General features: G+C 42.3%; 2 protein-coding genes across 4 annotated transcripts; both read left to right on the forward strand.

Moving 5' to 3' along the window:
• Positions 1–747: 747 nt before the first annotated feature.
• Positions 748–14,879, forward strand: znf292a (zinc finger protein 292a). Of its 3 annotated transcripts, XM_020054127.2 has the most exons (8): positions 748–911; positions 4,659–4,813; positions 5,692–5,770; positions 6,036–6,171; positions 6,296–6,498; positions 7,471–7,607; positions 7,707–7,848; positions 7,950–14,879. In XM_020054127.2, exons 1-8 carry the CDS (start codon positions 762–764, stop codon positions 14,289–14,291), a joined length of 7,344 nt encoding a protein of 2,447 aa, XP_019909686.2. In that variant the 5' UTR covers positions 748–761; the 3' UTR covers positions 14,292–14,879. The 3 variants fall into 3 exon arrangements, with proteins under 3 accessions (XP_019909686.2, XP_019909687.1, XP_010877894.2); XM_020054128.1 differs by lacking the exons at positions 7,707–7,848; positions 7,950–14,879 and adding an exon at positions 7,201–7,240 and having other exon boundaries at positions 7,471–7,562; XM_010879592.4 differs by lacking the exons at positions 748–911; positions 4,659–4,813; positions 5,692–5,770; positions 6,036–6,171; positions 6,296–6,498 and adding an exon at positions 6,507–7,240 and having other exon boundaries at positions 7,950–14,878.
• Positions 14,880–15,371: 492 nt separating this feature from the next.
• On the forward strand, positions 15,372–23,263 carry orc3 (origin recognition complex, subunit 3). The gene is made up of 20 exons (XM_010879593.4): positions 15,372–15,743; positions 15,995–16,049; positions 16,275–16,372; positions 16,592–16,736; positions 16,848–16,952; positions 18,617–18,783; positions 18,924–19,063; positions 19,184–19,343; positions 19,809–19,922; positions 20,224–20,357; positions 20,482–20,545; positions 20,735–20,851; positions 20,952–21,031; positions 21,222–21,355; positions 21,459–21,544; positions 21,660–21,757; positions 21,881–22,022; positions 22,135–22,251; positions 22,657–22,736; positions 22,937–23,263. Exons 1-20 carry the CDS (start codon positions 15,720–15,722, stop codon positions 23,040–23,042), a joined length of 2,166 nt encoding a protein of 721 aa, XP_010877895.2. The 5' UTR covers positions 15,372–15,719; the 3' UTR covers positions 23,043–23,263.
• The last annotated feature ends 184 nt before the right edge of the window (positions 23,264–23,447 follow it).

The following is a 23,447-nucleotide window of genomic DNA, read 5'->3' on the forward strand; positions in this document are numbered from 1 at the left end:
AAAGTGCTGTTGCCACGGTAAGCAGAGATGTGGCTGGTCAAGATGCTCTAAGCGGTGCAGCTGTGGAACATTTTGGGGGTGTGAAGCCCCACTCTGAGTCTTTTAAGCCTCCTACAAGAGAGGAGGTGCCAACGTGTTCTCCTCATGACTGTGTGGGTGTGGAACAGGTAAGTCTGTCATTGTATGCAGATGTATGCAGAGGCGTTCAGGTCCTGGGCTTGGTGATGAGGTTAAAGGGCAATATGGTGTTGAATGCTGAGCTGTATTTGTTATAGGCAGCTTTTTCACAGAGGTATTCTTGTCTGGGTGGGCAAGGGCATTGTGGAGCGCAACAGAGATTGCAACCTCTATGTGTATCTTAATGTGTAGACAGAACATATGGAAAACTGCAGTCTGTACTGACGTGATTTAACTGAGGACCAAACACAAGCTATATTTGGTGAACGGGCAACTGGGCCAACAGAATGATGTTTATTTTAATGGCAACGGTGCAATGTGTGCTAAGATACATACAGCAGACCTATCAATATAAGGTTTTTGTCATTCAATAAAAATTTAGTTTTTTTTTTGGCCATACATCTTCGCCTGGTTAATGTTATCCATGCGTATGTCGGCCCTGTGACCGGTTGACACCGATGTAATGCTTTCCGATCGTCGTCTTTCCCATTCCCAGTCTTTCCCCTCCCCCCTATTGCGTGTCCGTGCGTGTGCAAGTCTGGCAGCGTAACATCTGTGCGTACGCGGTCGTGATTGTTGTGAAGATGGCGGAGGGAGAGACGGAGAAGGAATATGACACAAGGAAAGCAATCGAGGGGCTCCGAGAACGGTTCCAGGGATTAACCACAACACTAAAAGAAAGCCCGGAATCACCGTCGGAGGCCTCGTTGCGTTTCTGCCAGGAGTTCTGCCAGGTCAGCATATTTTTCCAACTACCCATCCTAGCTGGTTTGCAGTCTTCCCATCCAGCTTCCTGGCTGATGATGCGCGTGTACGTTTGCTGGTTGGCTACAACAATGTAGCTAGCTCGCGCTAGCCACATCTGAACATATAAAAAAACACAATTACTCCCCATTTTATCGTTTGATGGTATTAGTTTGTGAAGTATATATACCATACGTGTTTTCTGATATTTCTTTTTATCCCTGACTTTTGAATTATATACAAGCATCACTCAATTTTCCAAGCTAGTTAGCTAGCTCAGGGTTGGCTAGCTAGTAGTTGAGAAGGCTTCTTCATGCTGAGACGTTTTAGCTAGCTAGCTTTTGTGCAGCGTTTTATTGAAATGCATCATCGTTTTATGTTTTGCACGAGGTGAAACATCTTTTATCCACGTTTATATGCATATTTAACTACATATCATGGCGGCTAAACGTTTTTCCATTCGCCCATTGTGTTAGTGGATCAATACTGTGCCTGCTAACGTCTTCTGTAACGGTATAGGCCTGGCCTACTTAATAGTTTATTCGTTTTCGTGCAGACCGTAGGTTCATTTATGTACGTAGAAAGTAAATATGAATTAATCGACCATTTAGTTTAGGTATATTCGTTTTATACGTGCAGTGTGACAAACCAGGCGGGCCTTTTTTTTTTTAACGGAAGCCCCTTCTGTGCGAAGTAATTAATACATTGATCACTTCAGCAATGAGACTGGATGGGTAGTCTAATTAATGCATTTCTACCAGTAAATAAGTCACCTGAAGGTTGGTGTGTTAACTTGTGCTGGCTGAGGAAAACACACCTTTCACATTATTAATAACCTGAGTTCTGGCAGAGTTAGTGCAGTCCATCCACTGAGCAGAGATTGTTTGCCATTCACTGGGGGAAGGGATGACAGGCAGGGAAAAGATTTTCATTGCCTGTCTCCAAGCTGGTTTCACCCCCTCAATATTAGACATTAATCACATGCTGTGTTTTTGATACGTTTCCTTATCGATATGCTCTGGTTACCTTTAGGCAATTGTAGACTACTACATACAGTGGCCTGGGATGTTAAAGTGGAAATGACACTTTTCCATATGTTGTTCATTACAATAAGGAGCCTGTCTTGGGGAAATGTGTTACTTTTGCTAATATGGTTAATAACTGATTAATAACATTATTATTATTATTATTATTATTATTATTATTATTAATAATAGTAATATTATTGCAAGTTAAAAGGGCAATAAAATAGTTTTGTTTATTGTTATTGCATCAATTCAGGCTATTTACCGCAATGTTTTGCCCAGCTGTACTATTGCCTAGCTCTACCATGGCATTCATTTAATGAGGTTTTCACTATGGGCTCCCTTCCTGGTGGGAAGCCAGGACAAGTAAAGAAACAATGTGAAATTCCATGCTTAGAAAATAAGCAAATGAATGGGACCAGCACGTTGCTGGATTATACAAAATTATGAAATTAAGGTATCAGCTGGCAATAGATTATAAAAAATATAAAACAGTTATGTTATGTTAATGTTGCATAGTTAGCAAAGATTCAAACATTTGGAAATATTTCTGGACATGGATGCTGGTTGAATGGGGGTGCAGAGTTGTAGGATGGAATTTCCATTCTCTGAACTTGGTTTATTTTAATCTAGACTAGGTTCCATTCAGCAACCTTGATTAACAAGGTCAAATCAGCCTCCTATATGCGGCTTTTGTAAGTATGTCGGTTCATATATATTTTTCACATTGGCGAATGGCAGAAGTATTTCTACTGAAGTCTACAAGTGTCCCCATAACTGAGTAAGTGGGCTGGATGAGAAATCTAGCTATCGACGTACAATATTTGCCATGGCAGATCTCTACCTAATAGTACCACAGTGCTATTGCAAAAGTAATACCCAGAATGCACTGCTATTAATGCTTCCAATATCCCCAAAAGTGAAACTTTTTTAAACATCCCCCCCAGGCATTTTACGCTATTGTAGAGCAAAGTGGTAGTAGATAGGGCAAGAGCTTTTACGGTGAGAGTATCACTTCTGATTCAACGAGTGGATTCAAACACACTGCAACGGTACATGTGTTTCTGAGGCAGCAACCTCGACCACCCCAGGCCATTTGAGAAGGCATGCTTTCAAGTAGAACTGTGTTCAGCTACCTAACGTTGACCTGTCTCGTTGGGGTTGCACCCCCCCCCCCCCCCCCCCCCCCCTTTGGACTTTCCCCCACATGTTATTTTAATACAAAGTGTCATTGAAATTGATTTGAAGATTAATATTTTATGCAGTTTGCATGTGTCACCTGATGGAGACTGGTGTAAAGGCACAGAGTGTTTGCTGAAGGAGCGTTGGGCTGGAACTGAACCCATGCCGAAGCCCAGACTGCTGGACCCCCCCAGGCCACTTTAAATAGATTTGTGATAATATTTTGTGTGCTAAAGCTACCAAAAACATAATTCAGTGTATTTAAAAATGTAAGTTGTTGCTGAAGTATTTACCTTAAAAATAGGGTGAAAACAAATCACTTTAATGTAGCATAGGCTTACTCCGTAGGAAGTAATTGGGATTTACATACATTTAAAGGACGAGCCATTTCTCTTTTCCAGACACATGACGACAACAAACATCTGACCTTGAATATCTCTTAAAACGTGGTCACGTTAATTACTATGCTGTATCAAGGCTGCTCAATCTTTTTCTGTCCTGTAGGCTTTCGCCAACCCCATTTGTGACTAACCTGATCTGGATTTTAATCCAGCTGTCACATTCACGTGCTATTTGGGTTGGATAGTGAATTTACAGTGGCTTTCCAGGGACCGAACTGGGATGCCCTGCTGCAGATGATCTTAAACCATCCAGACAAATCGTAGACCTCTGCTTTTCAGATGGATAATAACCACAATTCTGTGAGAGTCCGAAATAAGACAAATCATCAGTCATTACAAGGAATCACCCATCTCAGTCCTGTCAAGTACCTCCTGTCGACAGGCCAAGTACCCACAAAAGATCTAGTATTCTACGCTGGGAACCGTGACGTACGGACCTCTACTTATTTCTATTGATGTTTTTCCCCCCAAATGTTCTATTTAGTGTAATGAGGCTATTTGCCAATATATTTGGATGGTTTAAGAAGAATCAACTAATTTAATAATATGGATGTGCACTGGACATTATTTTATAATTCAAATAGTATTTTATTTTCCCAAATATTAGGATACTTGAGTTATTTATATGTATATATATTTTATAAAACTACCAGTTTGTTTTTAACCTGAGTGCTACTACTTAACGTTGGCTCAATGGCCTTTTGAGTGAGAAAAGATCAAGTGCGCCGATTGAGGAGGGAGAAAGTGCCAAGCAGTGTTACCCACGCCAAACTTAGCTACAGGACACAAAGCCATTAATTATCGACTCATAACTGTGCTTCACTTGGATGGAGAAGCCTAGAAAAGTTAGCCAACTGTTCATGCATTTGAAATTAATTCTAAGTATTTTAAGTGTCCTAAAATGTTATTTCCAATCATATTTCATACTTTAGTTTACTTAACACTTTCTTATACTTATTACTACTTAAATACTGCTTAAATACAATGTTAATACTGTTTAGCGTACTAAATTACAACTCGGATATTTCCGAAATAATACACGTTAAGTGAACGGCTCCTTCGGCTTGGGCAGCCTACAGTGCCTTGTTTTCCACTCGGTGGTCATGCCTGGATTGTCATTTGTTTGCAGGTTCTCGTGGAACATGCAGGCCGATGGAAAACTGAGGAGGATCCGCTGCCACTCCTGGAGGCCTACACAGTGGCCATACTCAGTTATGCAAAGGCCACCTCCTGTCTCTCCTCCGAATGTGAAAATGTGCCACGCGTACTTGAAAACCTAGCACTGTGAGTACCCACAGATAATGTCAATATCTGTTCTGTGTGCATGGATGCTCCAGGGAACCAACTGTGTGACATAGCCAGTGGCACCGGACCTAGGCGGTGCTGAATGTGCGCTCAGCACTGCGCTTTGATCGGTTGTGTGGGCCAATATGTCTGTATCCTGGCCCAGTCTTTTGACGAGACAAATAGATCTGGGTTTTCTTGTAAGGGCTGCCTTTTGTTTTAGTTTCTTTGCAAAAGTTAATCATTATTAGCGTGAGCCAGTGCAAATGTATTGAATGACCCTGTTTTACTTGTAGGAGCTGTGTAGAACGTATTGAATGACCCTGTTTTACTTGTAGGAGCTGTGTAGAACGTATTATTGAATGACCCTGTTTTACTTGTAGGAGCTGTGTAGAACGTATTATTGAATGACCCTGTTTTACTTGTAGGAGCTGTGTAGAACGTATTATTGAATGACCCTGTTTTACTTGTAGGAGCTGTGTAGAACGTATTATTGAATGACCCTGTTTTACTTGTAGGAGCTGTGTAGAACGTATTATTGAATGACCCTGTTTTACTTGTAGGAGCTGTGTAGAACGTATTATTGAATGACCCTGTTTTACTTGTAGGAGCTGTGTAGAACGTATTATTGAATGACCCTGTTTTACTTGTAGGAGCTGTGTAGAACGTATTATTGAATGACCCTGTTTTACTTGTAGGAGCTGTGTAGAACGTATTATTGAATGACCCTGTTTTACTTGTAGGAGCTGTGTAGAACGTATTATTGAATGACCCTGTTTTACTTGTAGGAGCTGTGTAGAACGTATTATTGAATGACCCTGTTTTACTTGTAGGAGCTGTGTAGAACGTATTATTGAATGACCCTGTTTTACTTGTAGGAGCTGTGTAGAGCTCCTGCTCTCACTGCCTGAGCATGTCCCTGGTGCCTTATGGGAGGACTTCCAGTCCTCGGTCAAGGTTAGTGATTCTGCACTCTAATTCTTTTATGTTACATAGAGCAGAAATGTATTTAATTAAGCTAAAAGTATAGTTTTCCCCCCATTGTCCCTACCTTTTAGCAAACTGATGGCATGTTGACCCCATGTTGACCCCAGTCCTTTCTTTGAAGCTGGAAATACATGCATATCACAAACCCTGACTGACATTAATCCATATTTTGAAAAGTAATTTGTTTTGATGCGTGTAACTGAAAGGTTTTCCAGTAAATTGTTATATGTTGCAGTCAGCACACGGCTTTCTGCAAGACAATGGGAACACACAGCTTCACATGCTGTCGGCGATAGCACAGGAACCTGGAGTGTGGTCCAACACCACGCTTTGTGGAATTATGTCCAATGAGAAACCTGAAATTGACAAAGGTTCGTTATAGCCTGCCTGTTTTCTTTTTTACTTTCATTGCAAACATTTTCTACACGTGAGAGGCTTTTGTGGGCGCTGCTCACTCCGTAATGCAGTCTTTAATAGCGTTCTCCGCTTCACCAGTTCATGAGTTCCTGAAGATGGAAGGTCCCGCGCTCCTTAACATGCGGATAAAGCACCTTATAAAACAGAATCGATCAGAGAAAGCGGCTCTCTTGGCTAAGATGTGCTCTGAATATCCAGAGTATGAAGGAAAATGGAACTTCAAGCAGACATACCTTGTCTGCCTCTGCATGACAAAAACACAAGAGAATCTCACGCAAGAGGTGGGTGATTAGCATTAACATTATCATTTATCAGACAAGTACATGAAGTGTCTTAACAAAGGCTAATTTTAAAAGGGATACCACATGTTTTAAATAGAAAGTTTACTGGGTGAACTTTCTATTTACCCAGTGTCAAATTAATTCATAGGACCCAATTATGTCTCTTTGTGCAGTTCGGAGGTCATTAAAGTTGGCGTATTGCTAGCTCCATTCAAATGTTAGATGTCTCTGGGTACAGTAACCACATCCCTTTCAAAAGCAGGTAAATAGTCTATCCCTACGAAGTTCGCTGCCACGTGTATAGTAAGAAGTTTGGATTCAATCATTGACTTTTAAACCCGGTTGCATTTAAAGGCCGACTCTGACAGATTTAACTCATGGCATGTGCATACTGTTAACACCAGGCATCATGCTGCAATGTCAGTTAGAGCAGCAGTTTGTGTCACACACAGCTGTTGCTAGCAAATACAATTAGGATATCGTTCCATCAATTCATGAATGCGTCTCGCTGCGATAGCAGGAATCTTGTTTTTGATTTAACTTTATTTTTATTTGTTAATATAGCTATATGTGAGACTATACATGACAAAACATCCCGCTTTGGAGTTCTTAGGTTGTTTCTCTGTTTTTGAGAGGAGCTGTCTGCCTGGAGATTTGTGCTAATCTAACAGTATGCTAACTTCATCTCCAAACTGCATGCAGACTCATAAGAAATGGTGTCTATGAGTTCGTCTGATTCTGGGTAAGTACAGATTAGCTGACTAAATGAAACGATAAACACTTTTTTTGATAATGAGGTAAGAGCATTGTCCGGAGAGGGCGTTGTGTCAGATTCAAACCCACGCCGTGGCAGTACACCTGCACCGTAGGCAGTGGCATTGAGCGCTGGTCCCCTGTAAACCAGTGAAATTAAATGTTCAGCTCTAGATTGCAATGATATACTTAAATGATTAAAATGTTTTTCTCTGCCAGATTTCCCAGGTGGATTGTAAGGATGCATTGGAGATGATCTGCAATTTAGAGTCAGACGGAGACGAAAAAGCGGCCCTTTCCTTGTGCTCGGCGTTCCTCAAGAGACAGCTTCTCCAGGGGGATGTTTACTGTGCCTGGTGAGTGTTGCCCTCTGTCCGTTTTCCACCTGCATGCACATTTGACAGATCTTCATGTATGGAACACCAGTGATGACACATGACACTATCTTTTTACAGGGAGCTCACGCTTTTCTGGAGCAAACTCTTAATGAGGTCAGAGGCTTCGGCAGATGCTTTTCTCGATCAGTGCAGAAATTTGGTTCTGCTTTCCAGCAGTGTCTGTCACATCCTCTTCCTCATCAAGGTTATCCAGTCTGAGGTAAAATTATTTACTGGAAGATTCCATGGATACCGCTTGGAGATGGCATGTGTTAATTGATATTTTCATAACTGACTTTATTGGCTTTATTCTTTTCTCAGGTCGGAGAGGTTGGACTGCCTGTGTGTATTGAAATGTGCATTCAAGCTCTACAAATGGCATCAAGTGATGACATGGACAGCAAAACCACCATCTGCAAAACTATTTCTTGCCTTCTGCCCACTGATTTGGAGGTGAAACGGGCATGCAAACTAACAGAGTTCCTCATTCAACCCACTGCGGAGTCATATTATGCCGTTGAATCACTCTATAATGAACCAGATGAAAAGCTTGAGGATGAGAATCTTCCAGTACCCAACTCACTACGCTGTGAGTTACTGTTGGCCTTGAAGACACAGTGGCCTTTTGATCCAGAATTCTGGGATTGGAGAACCTTAAAGCGCAACTGCTTGGCGTTGATGGGTGAGGAGGCATCCATTGTGTCACCTGTTGAAACTCACAATGACACGGATGAGGAACTTGAGGATGATGCAGCAGAAAAAGGTCCAGAGTTTAAAGACCTTGAGGACTTTATTTTGAACACTACAAATGAATTAAATGAAATTGCAGATGAGCGGGAGAAAAATAGAGAAGCTAAGAAATTAAGGGAGAAAGGGTTTGTATCAGCAAGGTTTAGGAATTGGCGAGCCTATATGCAGTATTGTGTCCTATGTGATAAAGAGTTCCTAGGCCACAGGATAGTCCGCCATGCACAGAAGCATTTTAAAGATGGAGTCTACACTTGTCCGATCTGTGCCGACAGCTTTGACAGCAAGGAGATCCTAGAGCCACATGTAGCATCACACGTGAAGAAATCGTGCAAAGAGCGACTTGCTGCCATGAAAGCAACAAGGAAAATGTCCAAGCCAACACAGTCCACAAGCAGTCATTGTAATAATTTGAAAGAAAGAGCTGGGGTGAAGCTTGAAGCAGTGACGAATTTTGGTCCAAACAATTCTAAATCTCTGGATGGAAATCGCAACCGTGCTGAAATGATCGAGGTCAGTCCTTCAAAGCCTATTCAAACTAATATCAGTCCACAAAAACCTGTACCGACTAATAGCAGTCCTTCAAAGCCTCTAGCAACTAATAGCAGTCCTTCAAAGCCTCTAGCTACTATCAGCAGCCCTTCAAAGCCTGTACCAACCATCAGCAGCCCTTCAAAGCCTGTACCGACCATCAGCAGTCCTTCGAAGCTTCTACCAACTAGATATGAATCTGAATTCACTGAGGATTGTGTGTGCCCTGTGACATACTGTCAGAAAGTGTTCAAGTTCTTTCGGAGTCTCGTGACGCATGTAAAAGCCCACAAAAACGACGAGGAGGCGACACGTTTCTTGGAGATACAAAGACAGAAGGTTGTTTGTCAGTATTGCCGACGGCAGTTTGTTAACGCCAGACATCTCAATGATCATTTGCAAATGCACTGTGGTGCGAAGCCATACAATTGCATACAACTAAATTGCACGGCCAGCTTTCACTGTAATTCGGAACTTCTCATGCACAAAAAACAACACACCGACTTCAAGGCACAGTGTATGTTTCCTAACTGTGGACGGGTTTTCAATGAGGCCTACCTATTGTATGATCACGAGGCACAACATTATCTTACATTCATTTGCAAAATACCTGATTGTGCGAAGATTTTCTACTCACAGTCCCAGCTAAATTTGCATCTGCAGAACCATGACACTAGGGATGTGAACATCACAAATGAGATCAATCCTGTTCCTAAAATGGAACCTTCCACCCAGTCCTCCTCTGGGCAAGAGGAAGCCTGCTTCACTCCAGTCAGTCAACATCAGAAGAGTGCATATGACATTGGAAAGGAAGGAGTGGTTCAATCCGGTTCGTCAACAGAAACTGCTTCTGAGAGCCCGAAAAGCCCAACGAAAATAAAACATTCGGTTGAGAGCATGTTGAATGCTGCCAATAATCCCAGGAAGGAGTTACAGAAATGTTATGTTCCACTTATAAAAACGAAGCTGGTATTGGAGAATGTAAAAGTATCTCCGCCAGTCCCACACCAAGAAATGATTGCAACTTGTGAGGATCCCCAATACCACTCTGAAACAAATCCATTGAAAGGGTGCCCAAAAGAGGAGCTTATTAACAGTCCAACTCAAGTGGTCCAGAGTGTGTTACCACAGGCTTTTCCTACGCAGGAAATTAAGAGTGAACCCCAATTTTTGCTACATCAGTATCAAAGCACTCCTGCTGTAGCTGGTAGCGATGATGATGCTCATATTTGTCCACTTGAAGCTTGTGATCGCAAATACAGTACCTCCAAAAGTCTTTCCCGACATGTCAAGAAAAACCACCCAGAAATTTTTGAGGACTGGAAACTAGCTAAGAAGTACAAGAAAGTTGCCAAAATAACTTTGAAAAAGGTTCCATCTGTGAATAACTCTTCACAGGAAATGAAGGATAAAACATTAATTCAGCAAGCACCAGTGTGCAAAAGTACTGGACTACAGCAGTTTGAATATCCAGTGGCATCAAGTTCAAGTTCACCTGCAATTTGCCCTGCTTGGGAAACCCCTCTAGATCAGACTGGACTAATTCAGTCAGAGGTAGGTGATTCATGGACATCTACATTAAACAATTGTTATGCAGATGTCTTCTGTCATCTGAATGAATACCCCAGTAGGAGTATACCAGCAACTCCTTGGCATTCAGAACCATATCAAACTGGCTTTCCATTAGAAAGGGGAAGAGAACATACACCAGCAAATATGCATGGTAGTGTCATTCAGTCCATTAAGTCAGAATCAAGTTTGATGAATCAAATGTCAGAATATGTGTCAAGCTCTTTAATGCTGGATAATGGAGGACACCTGCACAGTGGAGGGCAACACTATGAGTTAATAAACTCTGCAATTAATGATGATAGTGTTGTTTCCCTAATGGGGAAAAACAATCCCACTGTGTTTGCACAAGAAAGCAATAGTAGCAATTTGTCAGCTGGAGATTTTCATGCCTCATATGTCCCAAATGAATCTTCCAATCTTAGCTCAAGATCATTGGCACCCATAGACATTCCGAGCAATGCGTTGAACCACCCTGGCCAAGTAGCACCTCCACCAACAGTGGAGATGATCAACATGGAGAACATGACCCATCTTGCATCACCTGTTTATGAAAACCAGATCAACAGTTCTGTAGATGACATGCTCCTTAGTCCACATGCTCCTATTCAAAAGGATTTCCCATATGAAGAAGACACATGTCATGTGGAACCTGAGGTGATCCCTGTAGAAGAAAAGACTGCTGACGCTGAGACACAAAAAGTAAAACGCTGCAGACTCAGTAAGAGAACAAAATGGCCTGCTATAATAAAGGATGGCAAAGTCATCTGCCGAAGATGCTTTAGAGAATTCTCAAGCACAAAGTCTCTTGGAGGTCATCTTTCAAAACGCTCTCAGTGCAAACCATTAGATGAAATGGACTTAACGGCTGATTTGCCTACGTCATTCCTTGACTTTCTCAATGACCCAACTGTTCCTGAAACCAATGGATCCATTTATAACTTGCAAAATGGTGAATTCCCACAGGAAGTTGGTAATCTCTCCACACCAAATTCCTCTGAGATGTCACTAAAGGAAATCCAAAAACCATCGGATTCTCATTCATCAAACACCTTTCCCTCAGTTTCGGCCAGTGGACAATCCGTAGTCAGTCCAAATAAAACAGAAGTGTGGATAGAGTTGAAAGAGTCAAAGAATAATGCATGTGGTCAGAGGGAGTCCAATGGCAGTCTTGTTGAAAAAACATCCCAAACAACCTCCATTGGAGCAGATGACAAGGTTATAGAAATTCAAAATGCCTTACAAAGGATGGATTTAATTGAAGCTGCACAAGAGAAAAGTTTGCAGGAAAAGTATTCCTCAAAGTACAATGACAGCCAAAGCAATGCAATCTCGAACGATAAAGTTATGCAAAAAAATGAACAAAGAACGATAACAAAAACAGTTGTCAAGGTGGATGATCAGAATCGTGAAAATGGCCCCAAGCCATTCAAGTGTGAAATTCATCATTGTGAGTATGGGTTCATGACAAAAGAGGCGTTATTCAAACACCTCTGTAGAGTTCATGATTACTCCATTGAGATGATTGAGGAACTCAAGAAAACCCCAGTCAAATTCTCTCCATATCCTTGTCATATTTGCCCTAAAACATTTACCAGAACCACAGGCCTAAGAATTCACTATGAAAAAATCCATCACCTGACACGGGCAGAGATGAACAAGTTAAAGGTTGGAAGTCGCAAAAAAAGGTCAAGCAACCCCACTATAGAAACGGAGGTAGAGGGAACACGTGGGACGCAATCTGCAGTGGCGCCGACTTTTATTAAACAAGAGCCGCTTGATGTTGACATTCGGTGTCCAGTGGAGAGCACAAATCAAGACGGACGTGCACAATCCTCTGAGATAACTGCAGCAAGGGATCCAGTTCAAGAGAAATCCTTGCATCAGTTAACAGTTGAGAGAGTGCAATCAACAGAAAATACTTCAAGGGATGTTGACAAGTCATTTTACCAATTAGAATCCCTTTCAAAGGCCGGATACACCAAGAATGAACCATCGTTGACAGTCCAGCCGATGATTCCCGCCCCGATATTGAAGCAAAAGTGTAGTTCCGGTGACACCATCGGAAAACCAGGGGCGCATTTAGAGACCCCCTCTTTTAGCCATGCAGCGAAGGTGATATCTAGCCCGGCTGTGAAACTTTCACCAGAAGTAGCAAGCTGTTCTAAAAACATAAAACCTAAACATGAGGTACATGTCCAAAAGAAAGACAAGCTTCAGAAAAGGTTAGGGCTTCAGCTGTGTGACGCTGACAATTCCTTCAGCCCTTACAGGCCCTACCGGTGTGTTCATGAAGGATGCACTGCCGCTTTCACCATTCAGCAAAATCTCATCCTTCACTGTAGGGCTATGCATCAGGCATCCCTTCCCACGCCTTCAAGAAACCTTGATTCTGAGAAAATCACCGGTGAACAAGATGCCGATGTCCAGAACAATGAAATCAGATGTCAAGTAAAAGACTGCTCAAGGATATTCCCAGGGATTACAACTTTAGTGCAGCATTACCTCCTACTTCACAAATTCACTCGAGATAAAGCCACTGCTATGATGTCCAGCATCAATGTAGGGACGTTCCAGTGTGACCGGTCAGAATGTACACTATCCTTCACCTCTGTGGAGAAATACATTGACCACATAAAAAACTTTCACAAGGAAATAAACATCTCTGAGAGAGGTAGTGTTGATCAGACTTTCAAGTGTAAGTATGACGGCTGTGACCGTGTCTACACCACAAAGTCAAACCTCCTCCGTCATGAGATGAAAAAGCATGATTTAGTTTATATTCCCAGAACGCAGCAACAGAGAACGACAGGTGTCAGTCCCAACAATGGAAAAGAGAACATTGAAAACACAGTCAAAGTGAAGAAAAAAAACACTAAGAAGAAGGACGACAGATCCATTGACCACTGGACTAGCTTCGGAAAACCCTCTCTGAAGTCTATGGATGATGCATCAGCTATGTGCACCAAAAAATTATCTTTGCAATACCCGTGCATGATAAAAGGCTGTGATGCTGTCGAGAGGTCCGAACGAAATATATTTAGACATTACATTACACATGGCCTTACCGAGCGATATATAGAGGACCAGAGAAGCCAGTTCATATTCTGCAAAAAGTACCCACGCTCAAAATTCAAAGACACAAACAAGTCTGAGGGTTTGTCAAGTGATTCCTCCGCTGAGGAATCTGACCCTGATGAGGGTGAACCTGACCCTTCAAATGCTAGCTGTCAGAGGCAAGACACACTGGAGGGTGTCATTCAAGCTGAAGCAAAACTGTCAACTGATGAGAGTTCTGAATCCCAGTCTTCTACTTCAGAGGTGAAAAAGAGGGGTCGGCCCCGGAAATCAGAGCAAAGAGCTTTGGCATGTCCGGACAGAAAGTTGACTCTGAGAAATCGCCCAGCAGATAAAGGCTACCAGTTAACAGACACTTCAGACCAGGGCTCCACTGCTTCTCAAGAGGAAGAAACCGAGGATGGCGTGGCGCTGGACACTTTTCTAAAGATCCTGGAAACATCACCATCGACTCACACTCCCAAAAGAAAAATGAGTGGAGGTTCAAGGACTGAGTTGCCGATAAAACGGCAGCGTACCCTTAAGCAGAAAACTGCTAACATTATGTGCGAATCACCTGAAGATTTTATCGGAGCCTGTCAAAACCTTGTAGACTTTAGAAATCCTCTGAATATTAAATCGGTGAAAAATGTGAAGATTGTAATGGACAAAACATTTTCCAATGGTGCTGATCTTTTGCTAAAGCAACTTCAAGATATGCGACCCATGGTTATAATAAAAAAGTGGCTTTATAGTTGATGGATGCTTGTAACCTGATGTCTTCTCCCCAGACTCCCAACTCAGGATTAGAAAAGTAACATGCTGCAAACAGATCTGTTAATATCAGATATCCAATGGTAATCCGTTTTGACCATTATACAATTGAAGATGGAGCATTTTCTACTTATGAAATATGTTTGATTTTAAGTTTGGATAATGTAGGCTATGTTGTTAGTCATATAAGAACCAGGTAATCTGTAGAGAACATAGATTTTAGAACATGTTTGTATTTATGAGGCTTCTAGTACTGAAATTGTTTTTGCTAAATGGGGAATTTTACGGAAAAACAGTTTTTATATATCCCTATGGGATTTTTTTGTTTGTATTTATTTTATTTTTCAACACTAGTATCTGTAATATTTACATGTCTTCCACAGTGTTCAATAAAATGTAACTGTTTCCTTTTATAAAACTTGATCTACAGAACTTTGTTTGCAGGTTATTTACATTAAGTATAACACAGCATGGCGGAACTACTTATGAGCATTACATTTTCTACTGCGTTCTACCCCATTCATTTTACAAATATATTAGCTCAAACGTATTGTAGCGCTCCTGTACTTAAATAAAGTCTCGGCACCAGAAACGACTATCGGCATGTATCAAATTCCACGTCAAGCTGGCATAAAGCAACAATATTACGCATTGTATGTGTCTTGTCATTAAAATAGCTGGGAATATGACGCACACCAAACCCTGACACTCAATGAACATGAGCTGACTTTTTCCATTAGTCATTGATGTAATTATTCCGCCAGACAAGTATTTGTTTGAGCTATCCGCCGTGCAGTCCTTCACATGGAAACATACTGTTAGATTTTTATATCCATGCCCACAAAAAAAAGGTCCCGGAACAAAACGTTTCGAATTACGTTTTTTATGGTTTAGTTCCTCCCACTGTGGGTGTTTTCAGTTCCAGCAGTGTTTTATAACACCGGTGATTGGATCATGAGTTTTGCATGTTTTTTTGACGAGAAACGCAGCTTTTCTGTCTTTCAGCATCTACAGTGCACCCCAGTATCCAGTACGGTAGTAGGATACTGAGGTTGTAGATCTGAATTTATATCACCAGATGGCGCCAAAGTGACATCTTACACCCACAACTGAATTGTGGCTTGCAATTTACTCACCTTTGCGTGTTCATAAAAGTTTTAGGTGACGCTTGGGCAGTACTTAACTGCTTGTTCATTTCTTTTTACTGTTCTCAGTTCACATACATTTTAAACAGTGAATACAATTATGTTAAGGAGACCCACCCACCGTACATCGATGCACGTACGTCACAACGGCGGGAAAATCTGAGGACTAGTCGAATGTTTACATCCGGTTTACAAAAAGTTGTTTCACATTGCTAAAGAATATATTTAGGGTACACAAGAGCCTGTGTGAAACAGAATTTGTCTGAAAATGTCAACTTCATCAGTTTCTAAGGTAGGCAAATGACTCTAAATAGATTGTCGATTTTATTTCAGCGTGTTTTTATTTTAACTATTTTGCCACGCATGAAGCTTGCTAGCCAGCTACACACGTTATAAATACGTTTCACAATTTAATTTGTTATTAAGCAGAAGAAATACACAACCAGTTACTTAACAACACTGTAAACTAACGTATCTTGTCAGTCCATTCATTCATTGCAAATAACTTTTGCAATGATAAAGTGTGTACATATCCCCGCATAGGGTTGTTTTGTGTTCAAGCCCAGTGCAAAGAAGAGAAAGCCGAGCCCCACCGTAGGTGAGTTAGCTTATAATTACTTGTGTTGATGGTAACTAATACAGTATCAAATATGTATAAATTACTTTGTGAAACATAGCAATTGCCAATTGAAATGGGGTGATAGCATTGAATGCCGACGTCGTGTGTGTGTGTGTGTGTGTGTGTGTGTGTGTGTGTGTGTGTGTGTGTGTGTGTGTGTGTGTGTGTGTGTGTGTGTGTCCGTCCGTCCCGCTCGGGCTCCAGAGGATTATTTCACTCATGGCAGTGAGAACATGGAGAACAGCAGATTACGTTTCAGAACCTGTCAGTCATTATGGGAGAAAATGAAGACTGACACGGAGGTAATAACAGACCAGCACACACTGTCATACTCTGTAATGTTGAGCGTTGCTGTCTTTCAGCTTATGTCAGTAACCAGGGACATTTACAGAAGCTTGAGACGGTTCTGAATTTTCATATAAACAGTCATGTTTAATATATTGATGTCATGCAGAATGGTCTCTCGCTCTTTTTGTCAAACATATGACAGTGTATGACATGTATATTGGAACTGTTCACAGCTTCTGCAGGAAGAACTGAACAGGAAAGTATTAGACAGCCTCTTGGAATTCATCAGAAAGAGTTCATCCAGTTTCCAGCGTGGCACAGATGACTGGAGGTCACGTATGAGAGCCCACGAGATTCCCACAGCTGCTCTAGTGCTTGGTACGTGGCTGTGACGAGGCCCGTGATGTTGGCATACACTTCGCACCCCTGTTTGTTATGCTGTCCTTGGGCATGTCTTAAATGACTGTGTCTGGTCTTCTCCCTGTGCAGGAGTGAATGTTCCAGATCACGATATGACGTTCCAGAGCCTTTCTGAGCAGCTGCAGCTGTCTGTGTCTCCATTTGTTGTGTCTTTGCAAGCCAAAGAGTGTGCAGGTCAGTGCCATGTGTGCTACTCAAGAAGTCACCTTGATTATGATAAATACATGCGTATTCAAGTTTTATACTTTACTGATTGAAGAGACTCTGGGAAAAATCGAGGACAGAGTGCGTGAAATTTAACCCACAATGTATTCAAGTGACAGCTTGTATAATGGCTATTTTATATGGCCAATTTCCAAGCTGCCCTTCTTATCTAAAATTTTCGAGCAAGTTGTAGCAAAGCAACTTTTACTGGTGGTGGAACACTATTTTTGATAAATTCCCATCAGGCTTTCATCAGAAACAGAGTACTGAAACTGCTCTTGTTAAGGTTACAAATGACTTGTTGAATGCTGACTCTGGAGAATGTTCAGTCTTGTTGTTACTGGATCTTAGTGCAGCTTTAGACACTACAGATCACAACATTTTAATTGACATATTTAGAAATTGGGTTGGGATCTCTGGGATTGCACAAGATTGGTTCAAGTGGTATCTGTCAAATAGAGCATTAGTAGTGTCCATTAACAATTGCATGTCTTCCTCTGTGCCGGTCATATGTGGTGTTCCTCAGGGTTGCATCCTGGGACCAATCCTGTTTTCTCTGTCTATGATTCCATTAGGTGGTTTAATTTGGGAGCATGACATTTCTTCTCATTGTTATGCAGATGATATGCAGTTGTATTTGTTGGTTAAGCCAAATGACTTGAGCAAGTTGTGTGTTCTGCATAATTGGAACTGGAAGATGTTACAAACTGGATGTCCAATCATTTTCCTCAGTTAAACACTGATAAAACTGAAGTTTTAATTACTGGCCCCCAGTCTATTCCGGATGAAGTTCGTTTGGCTCTAGGATCGCTAGCATACAATATTGTGCCTGTGGCCAGAAATTTGGGAGTTTTCTTTGATCCAGACATACAATTTGAATATAAAACAAAAAACTGGTGCAGTCATGCTTTTACCAACTTAGAAATGTTGCCAAACAAAGAGTGGTTTTATCTTTTGAGGACAGTGAGAAAATTCGACATGCTATTATTTCAAATTGCCTAGACTGCTTTAATGTGTTGTTTACATGCCTCAACAATATGTTCCTAGGTAAACTGCAAGTTGTACAGAATTCAGCTGCCAGACTTCTTACAAGGACTAAATCAGGGGCTCATATAACTCCAGTGTTGGCAGCTCTACATTGGTTACCGGTGAAGTTCAGAGTAGATTTAAAAATTATTCTTAACACTTTTAAGGTACTACATGATCTGGCACCTGATTACACTAGTGACATGCTCAACCCATACTGCATAGTTAGGCCTCTCAGATCAGCTGTAAAAGGACTTCTGGCTGTTCTGGAGTCTAGACTGAAAACTAAAGGGAACCGGGCCTTTGCTATTTGGGTCCCTAGACTCTGGAACAGCCTACCACAGAATGTCAGAGTTGCTTTGTCAGTGCATTCTTTTAAATAAATAAACGTTTTATATTTTTATTCTTATTTTAATGTTTTTCTATTTTTGTGTGTAAAGCACATTGCGTACATGTACTAGAATAGCGTCATACAAATAAAGTAATTATTATTTGAGGTTGGTTCTAAGTTTCCTTTTAAAATGACATTTTCTGCTTCCTTATGTCTAGGCATAGCGCCAGCCTTTTGTTATGACACAAGGTTATCTTGTAGTTTTTTTTCTTCTCAGCTCTGAAGAACCTGATTCAGAAGGTTTTGGAGAGACTGATGGGTGCTGGCGTGTGGGTGAACGATGAGGACCAGTGTGAGCCTGAACAGGGCAGTACCAGTGTCAACCTGAAGAGGGTGCACTGCTCCCTCAAAACACTGCATGACTGGTACAAGACCGTGACTGAGGTATGACGGAACTTCACAAATGTAATGATTATTGATATGCACAACTGTCCAATGTGTCGGTGTCCACCATAAGACGTCTCATATCTTCAAATGATCGTTACAAATCGTGATACCTGTGTACAACTCATTTGTTCGTTCAGAAAACCTACACTAGCACCCCAGGAGAGAAGCGTACTTCCATTGGCATAAACGTGCAACAGCATCCTCCCATTGTAGTGATCTTCAAAGACCTAGAGGTTTTCAGCCCTAAAGTTCTACAGGACTTCATCATCATCTGCAGGTAATCCCTGAACGCTGGCCTCTGCAGCACATTAGAACTAGTGACAGCCTTTAACACAGCCTTTAACACAGCCTTTAACACAGCCTTTAACACAGCCTTTAACACAGTTATCTTCAACAGCCGCTACATTGAACAGCTTCCCTTGATATTCGTCTTTGGCATCGCCACGGCTCCCAGCGTCATTCAGCACACACTGCCCCACTCTGTGTCCTCTCTGCTGGGAATCGAGCTATTTCAGTCCCTGTCCTGCACCCAGCACCTAGCCACAGTCATAGACCAGGTAAGTGTCCATCCATGGTCACTACTGGTAATAGTGTCCATCCACGGTCACTACTGGTAATATTGTCCATCCACGGTCACTACTGGTAATATTGTCCATCCACGGTCACTACTGGTAATATTGTCCATCCACGGTCACTACTGGTAATATTGTCCATCCACGGTCACTACTGGTAATATTGTCCATCCACGGTCACTACTGGTAATATTGTCCATCCACGGTCACTACTGGTAATATTGTCCATCCACGGTCACTACTGGTAATATTGTCCATCCACGGTCACTACTGGTAATATTGTCCATCCACGGGCACTACTGGTAATATTGTCCATCCACGGTCACTACTGGTAATAGTGTCCATCCACGGTCACTACTGGTAATATTGTCCATCCATAGATGAGTGTGTGGTATTGTTAACATGTCTACATCAGGTTAGGAGTGTTAATGTTTTCCTCTGCATTTCCAGGTGATTCTGACCTCTGAGTTTCCCTTTAAGTTGAGTGGAAAGGTATTACAGGTGCTGGTCAGCATCTTCCTGTACCACGATTTCTCTGTCCGCAACTTCATCAAAGGCCTCCAGGTGAGGACTCCCCTCTGTTGTTGATCTGACAAATCTATTTATTATGTGTTCAAAGGGACGTTCTTTTTTTGCGGGTGGTGTAGTCTAGGGGTTGTAGTGTTTGCCATTACCAAATGGCTGCTGCTTCCATTCCCAGACCAGGTGAACCAAATGTGCCGTTGTGCCCTTGAGCAAGGCTCTTAACCCTAAACGCTCCAGTCTGTTCCTCTGGATGCCTGTGTTGTTCTCTTTTATGTGTTCCATGGCTTCATCTCAGGTGTGTTTTGTTTGTGTGTGTTTTATCCTGGGGCTCCTTCACCAGTTAGCTCTGCTAGAGCACTTCCACAGCCAGCCCCTGAGTGTGCTGTGCTGCAGGAAGCAGGAGGCCCTGGGCCACATCTCTAAGCTCAGTCACCAGGACGTGGAGAGGATCCAGCAGCTACCTTCCTTTATGAGGTGACCGTCACCCCTCTAGGCCCCAACACACACATTGTTCCTCCCATATTAAGGTTCAGTAACGTTAGTGGGATGTTGTGTCTGTGTAAAAACATTTGACGCTTGGTTTTTAACTGAACTCCAGGTATGTAGAGCAGCAGGGTCCCCAGGACCAAGTGGAGCTGCTGACGAATGATGACCATGTGAAGGTATGTTCTGGGCCGTCGGTCGAGGGGTTCTGGGCCGTCGGTCGAGGGGTTCTGGGCCGTCGGTCGAGGGGTTCTGGGCCGTCGGTCGAGGGGTTCTGGGCCGTCGGTCGAGGGGTTCTGGGCCGTCGGTCGAGGGGTTCTGGGCGGTATATTGACATTTTTGTGATTGTGTGTTTTACAACCTTTTAGGAAGTGTGCGTGAAACTACTTATAGACCTTCACAAATACCACAAGAACTACTACCCCATTCTGAGGTGTCTCCATGTTCTAACATCTTCTCTACCCAAGTACCCTCTCGGAAAACAGGCAAGAAGTATTTTTATTTTTTTTGCAATGGAAATAATGTTAGAATTTTCCTTTCAGAGTGCCACTGTCTGATACGTCCTAGACATTTCTCTAATTTCAGATAAGAGAGCTGCACATATCCTGTCTAGAGAAGAATGTGTGGGACAATGAAGAGTATGCTTCTGCCATGACGCTTCTGAGGTAATGAGAGAGATCTCAGTGAGCTGTGTCATTAGGTTGTCCTCAAAACTCACCGTAAATCATATTTTTCCATTACGAATGGACCCCATCGACTGTAGTTTACTGGTTGCTAGGCCATTGGTTTGCTGTTGTTTATTTCAACATTCCTTTGCCCTCTTATCTCTTGGCAACACTCAACGTTGAACCCCAGGATGATGGCTAAAGAAGAGCTTGTTTCACTGCTGCAAAAGTGCTCCGTGATCCTCAAACCAGGAAAGACAAAGAAGATGAGGGCTGTCCTGCTTCGACTGGACGATCTGATCACTAGATTCACCAAGGCAGACAGTAAGGAGCAAAGATGGTGGGAACTATTTTACATTCTGCCAAACAGGTCTGGGACCTGGTAAAGCTGACTGGAGTGGGCTTGCTTCTTCTTCCGTCCCGTCAGGTGTTGCTGAGACAGCAGCTGAAGAGGACATTACTTCTCCTGGGAAAGGGCTCCAGAAGAAGACCAATCTGTTCCAACTGCAGAAGGTAACGGATAGTGATTTTGTTTCATACACTTTTAACGTATAATGGGTCTAAAACGCCTCTCTGAACAGTTGATTTTTTTTAACGGCGTCCTGGCATGTTTTTTTTTCTCCTTTAGTCTCTACTGGAGATGAAAGAATCTCGGAGAACCAAGAAAATGAGCCAGTTCGAGATACTCCGAGACGAAGTCCTGGAGTTTTTTGACAGCCTTGTAAGGTGAGAACTGAAGGGGGGTGTATTATAATGCAAGCCAAACCCTGAGCCGAGTCCACAGTGGCTGGATGGACGTCCGATGAGCTCAGTGTCGGTCGGTGACGCTCTCCTTCGCCTGTTCCCCAGGTGCCACTTGGCCCCGCCCGAATCCCAGCCGCTATATGAGGTGTGTTACTACAGCTCGTCGGCTGTCCTGAGACGCCACCTGAACGCCACGCCACGCACCTCCATCCAGACAGCCCTCAGCAACCCTTACCACTACCTGAAGGTCAGTTAAAGCCATCACCGCCCTCGCTTGTCAACCGTTGTCTCACGCCAAGGCTTATAATGTTGAAATCCGCAGCGACATTGTATAGTGACACAGTTGTCGTGTGGTTCAGAATGAAAGCCTGCGGACCGAAGACGGCACGTTCTCCAGCGCTGCTCCCGACATCTGCATAGTGTATAAGCTCCATCTGGAGTGTGGGAGGCTGATAAACCTATACGATTGGCTGGAGGTATGGTTTGAAAAGGATCCAACACAACACCACGCCGTTCTCTGTATCATACATACAGTGACTAGTGAATGTCTACACCTGTTTCGCAGGCATGACTTTTCGGTGCTTTCAAACTTAAAAAGGCATCACATTGGAATTTATTTTCCTACTGATCTGGAAGGCCTTCATCATAGTTGTTCTTTTTCTCAGCAACAAATGTTGTTCTTCTTTTTCTCAAATGAAGGAAAAATGCTTTTCAGGATTGTTTTTGTTGCTGAGGGGTCTAGTCTTAGTCCTGATAAATTCAAATATCACTAAAACCATTGTGTGTATATATTGCCCCCAGCATTGTCCATTCAGAATGATCTTATTCAACCCCCTTATTCATTGCTTTCTGTTATATTGAATGATTGTTTTAATTTACAGGCTTATGCCACTGTGGTGTCCGCTGCAGAGGGAAAGGATCCAGAGTCAGCAGATTATGGCAAAGTGGACGAACTCAAACAGTATCCTAATTGGTTCATACATACTAAAATACAGATAGTGTATTGTTTTTGTATTCTGAATATGTGATAAATTGTGATTAGGCCCATTCAAGTGTAGTTCCATAAAGCATACACTGGATATTATCTCACTGGTTTTTAGGTTGTTTCCCCCATTCTATTGTTTAGATAGACACTGAATTACGCTCCTCAACTCCCTCCAGTGCTCGTTTTATCCAGGCTGTATCTGAGCTGGAGTTCCTGGGCTTCATCAAATCCACCAAGCAGAAGACGGACCATGTGTCACGGCTCACCTGGGGAGGCTGCTGATTGGAAGCATGTTGTACTTCTATGTATAAGTCTTCAAAGTATCTGTAGTTGTTAAATTAATGTCTGTTAATGTGGATGATATAGAGAACATGGATTTCTTTTTTTCTATTTCCTGAATGTCTTGAGAAAAGGGTAATTAGACTGCAACAGATATGAGACAAATGTTCCCTGTAATGTAAAGGTGGTTTCAATTGAATGTCATGCTATTAAAATGTGGAAATAGCAAATGCATTTGCAACTCATCCTAGTAACAAGCATGTGAAGCCAGTGAATTCCACTGATCAGTTGTGCTGCGTTTCAGTGTCACAAAGTAGCGGTGTTCTCAGAGATACATTAGACTGTAGAGATTCAGTGGAAACGGGTGCATTCATCTGTGCAGAGATGTAGTGGGAACAGATGGGTCCT

Source organism: Esox lucius, chromosome 15 (genome assembly GCF_011004845.1).
Source record: "Esox lucius isolate fEsoLuc1 chromosome 15, fEsoLuc1.pri, whole genome shotgun sequence".
Taxonomy (NCBI): Eukaryota; Metazoa; Chordata; class Actinopteri; order Esociformes; family Esocidae; genus Esox; species Esox lucius.

What these genes read in the sequence shown, in the direction of transcription:
- orc3 (XM_010879593.4), top strand. Translation starts at nt 15,720, where the DNA reads ATGTCAACTTCATCAGTTTCTAAG. An exon ending in GCAAGCCAAAGAGTGTGCAG is followed by an intron (nt 16,953 to 18,616) that starts GTCAGTGCCATG and finishes TTTTCTTCTCAG; the next exon opens with CTCTGAAGAACCTGATTCAG. An exon ending in ACTTCATCAAAGGCCTCCAG is followed by an intron (nt 19,923 to 20,223) that starts GTGAGGACTCCC and finishes CTCCTTCACCAG; the next exon opens with TTAGCTCTGCTAGAGCACTT.
- znf292a (XM_020054127.2), top strand. Translation starts at nt 762, where the DNA reads ATGGCGGAGGGAGAGACGGAGAAGGAATATGACACAAGGAAAGCAATC. An exon ending in ACTTCCAGTCCTCGGTCAAG is followed by an intron (nt 5,771 to 6,035) that starts GTTAGTGATTCT and finishes TATATGTTGCAG; the next exon opens with TCAGCACACGGCTTTCTGCA. An exon ending in AAGAGAATCTCACGCAAGAG is followed by an intron (nt 6,499 to 7,470) that starts GTGGGTGATTAG and finishes TTTCTCTGCCAG; the next exon opens with ATTTCCCAGGTGGATTGTAA.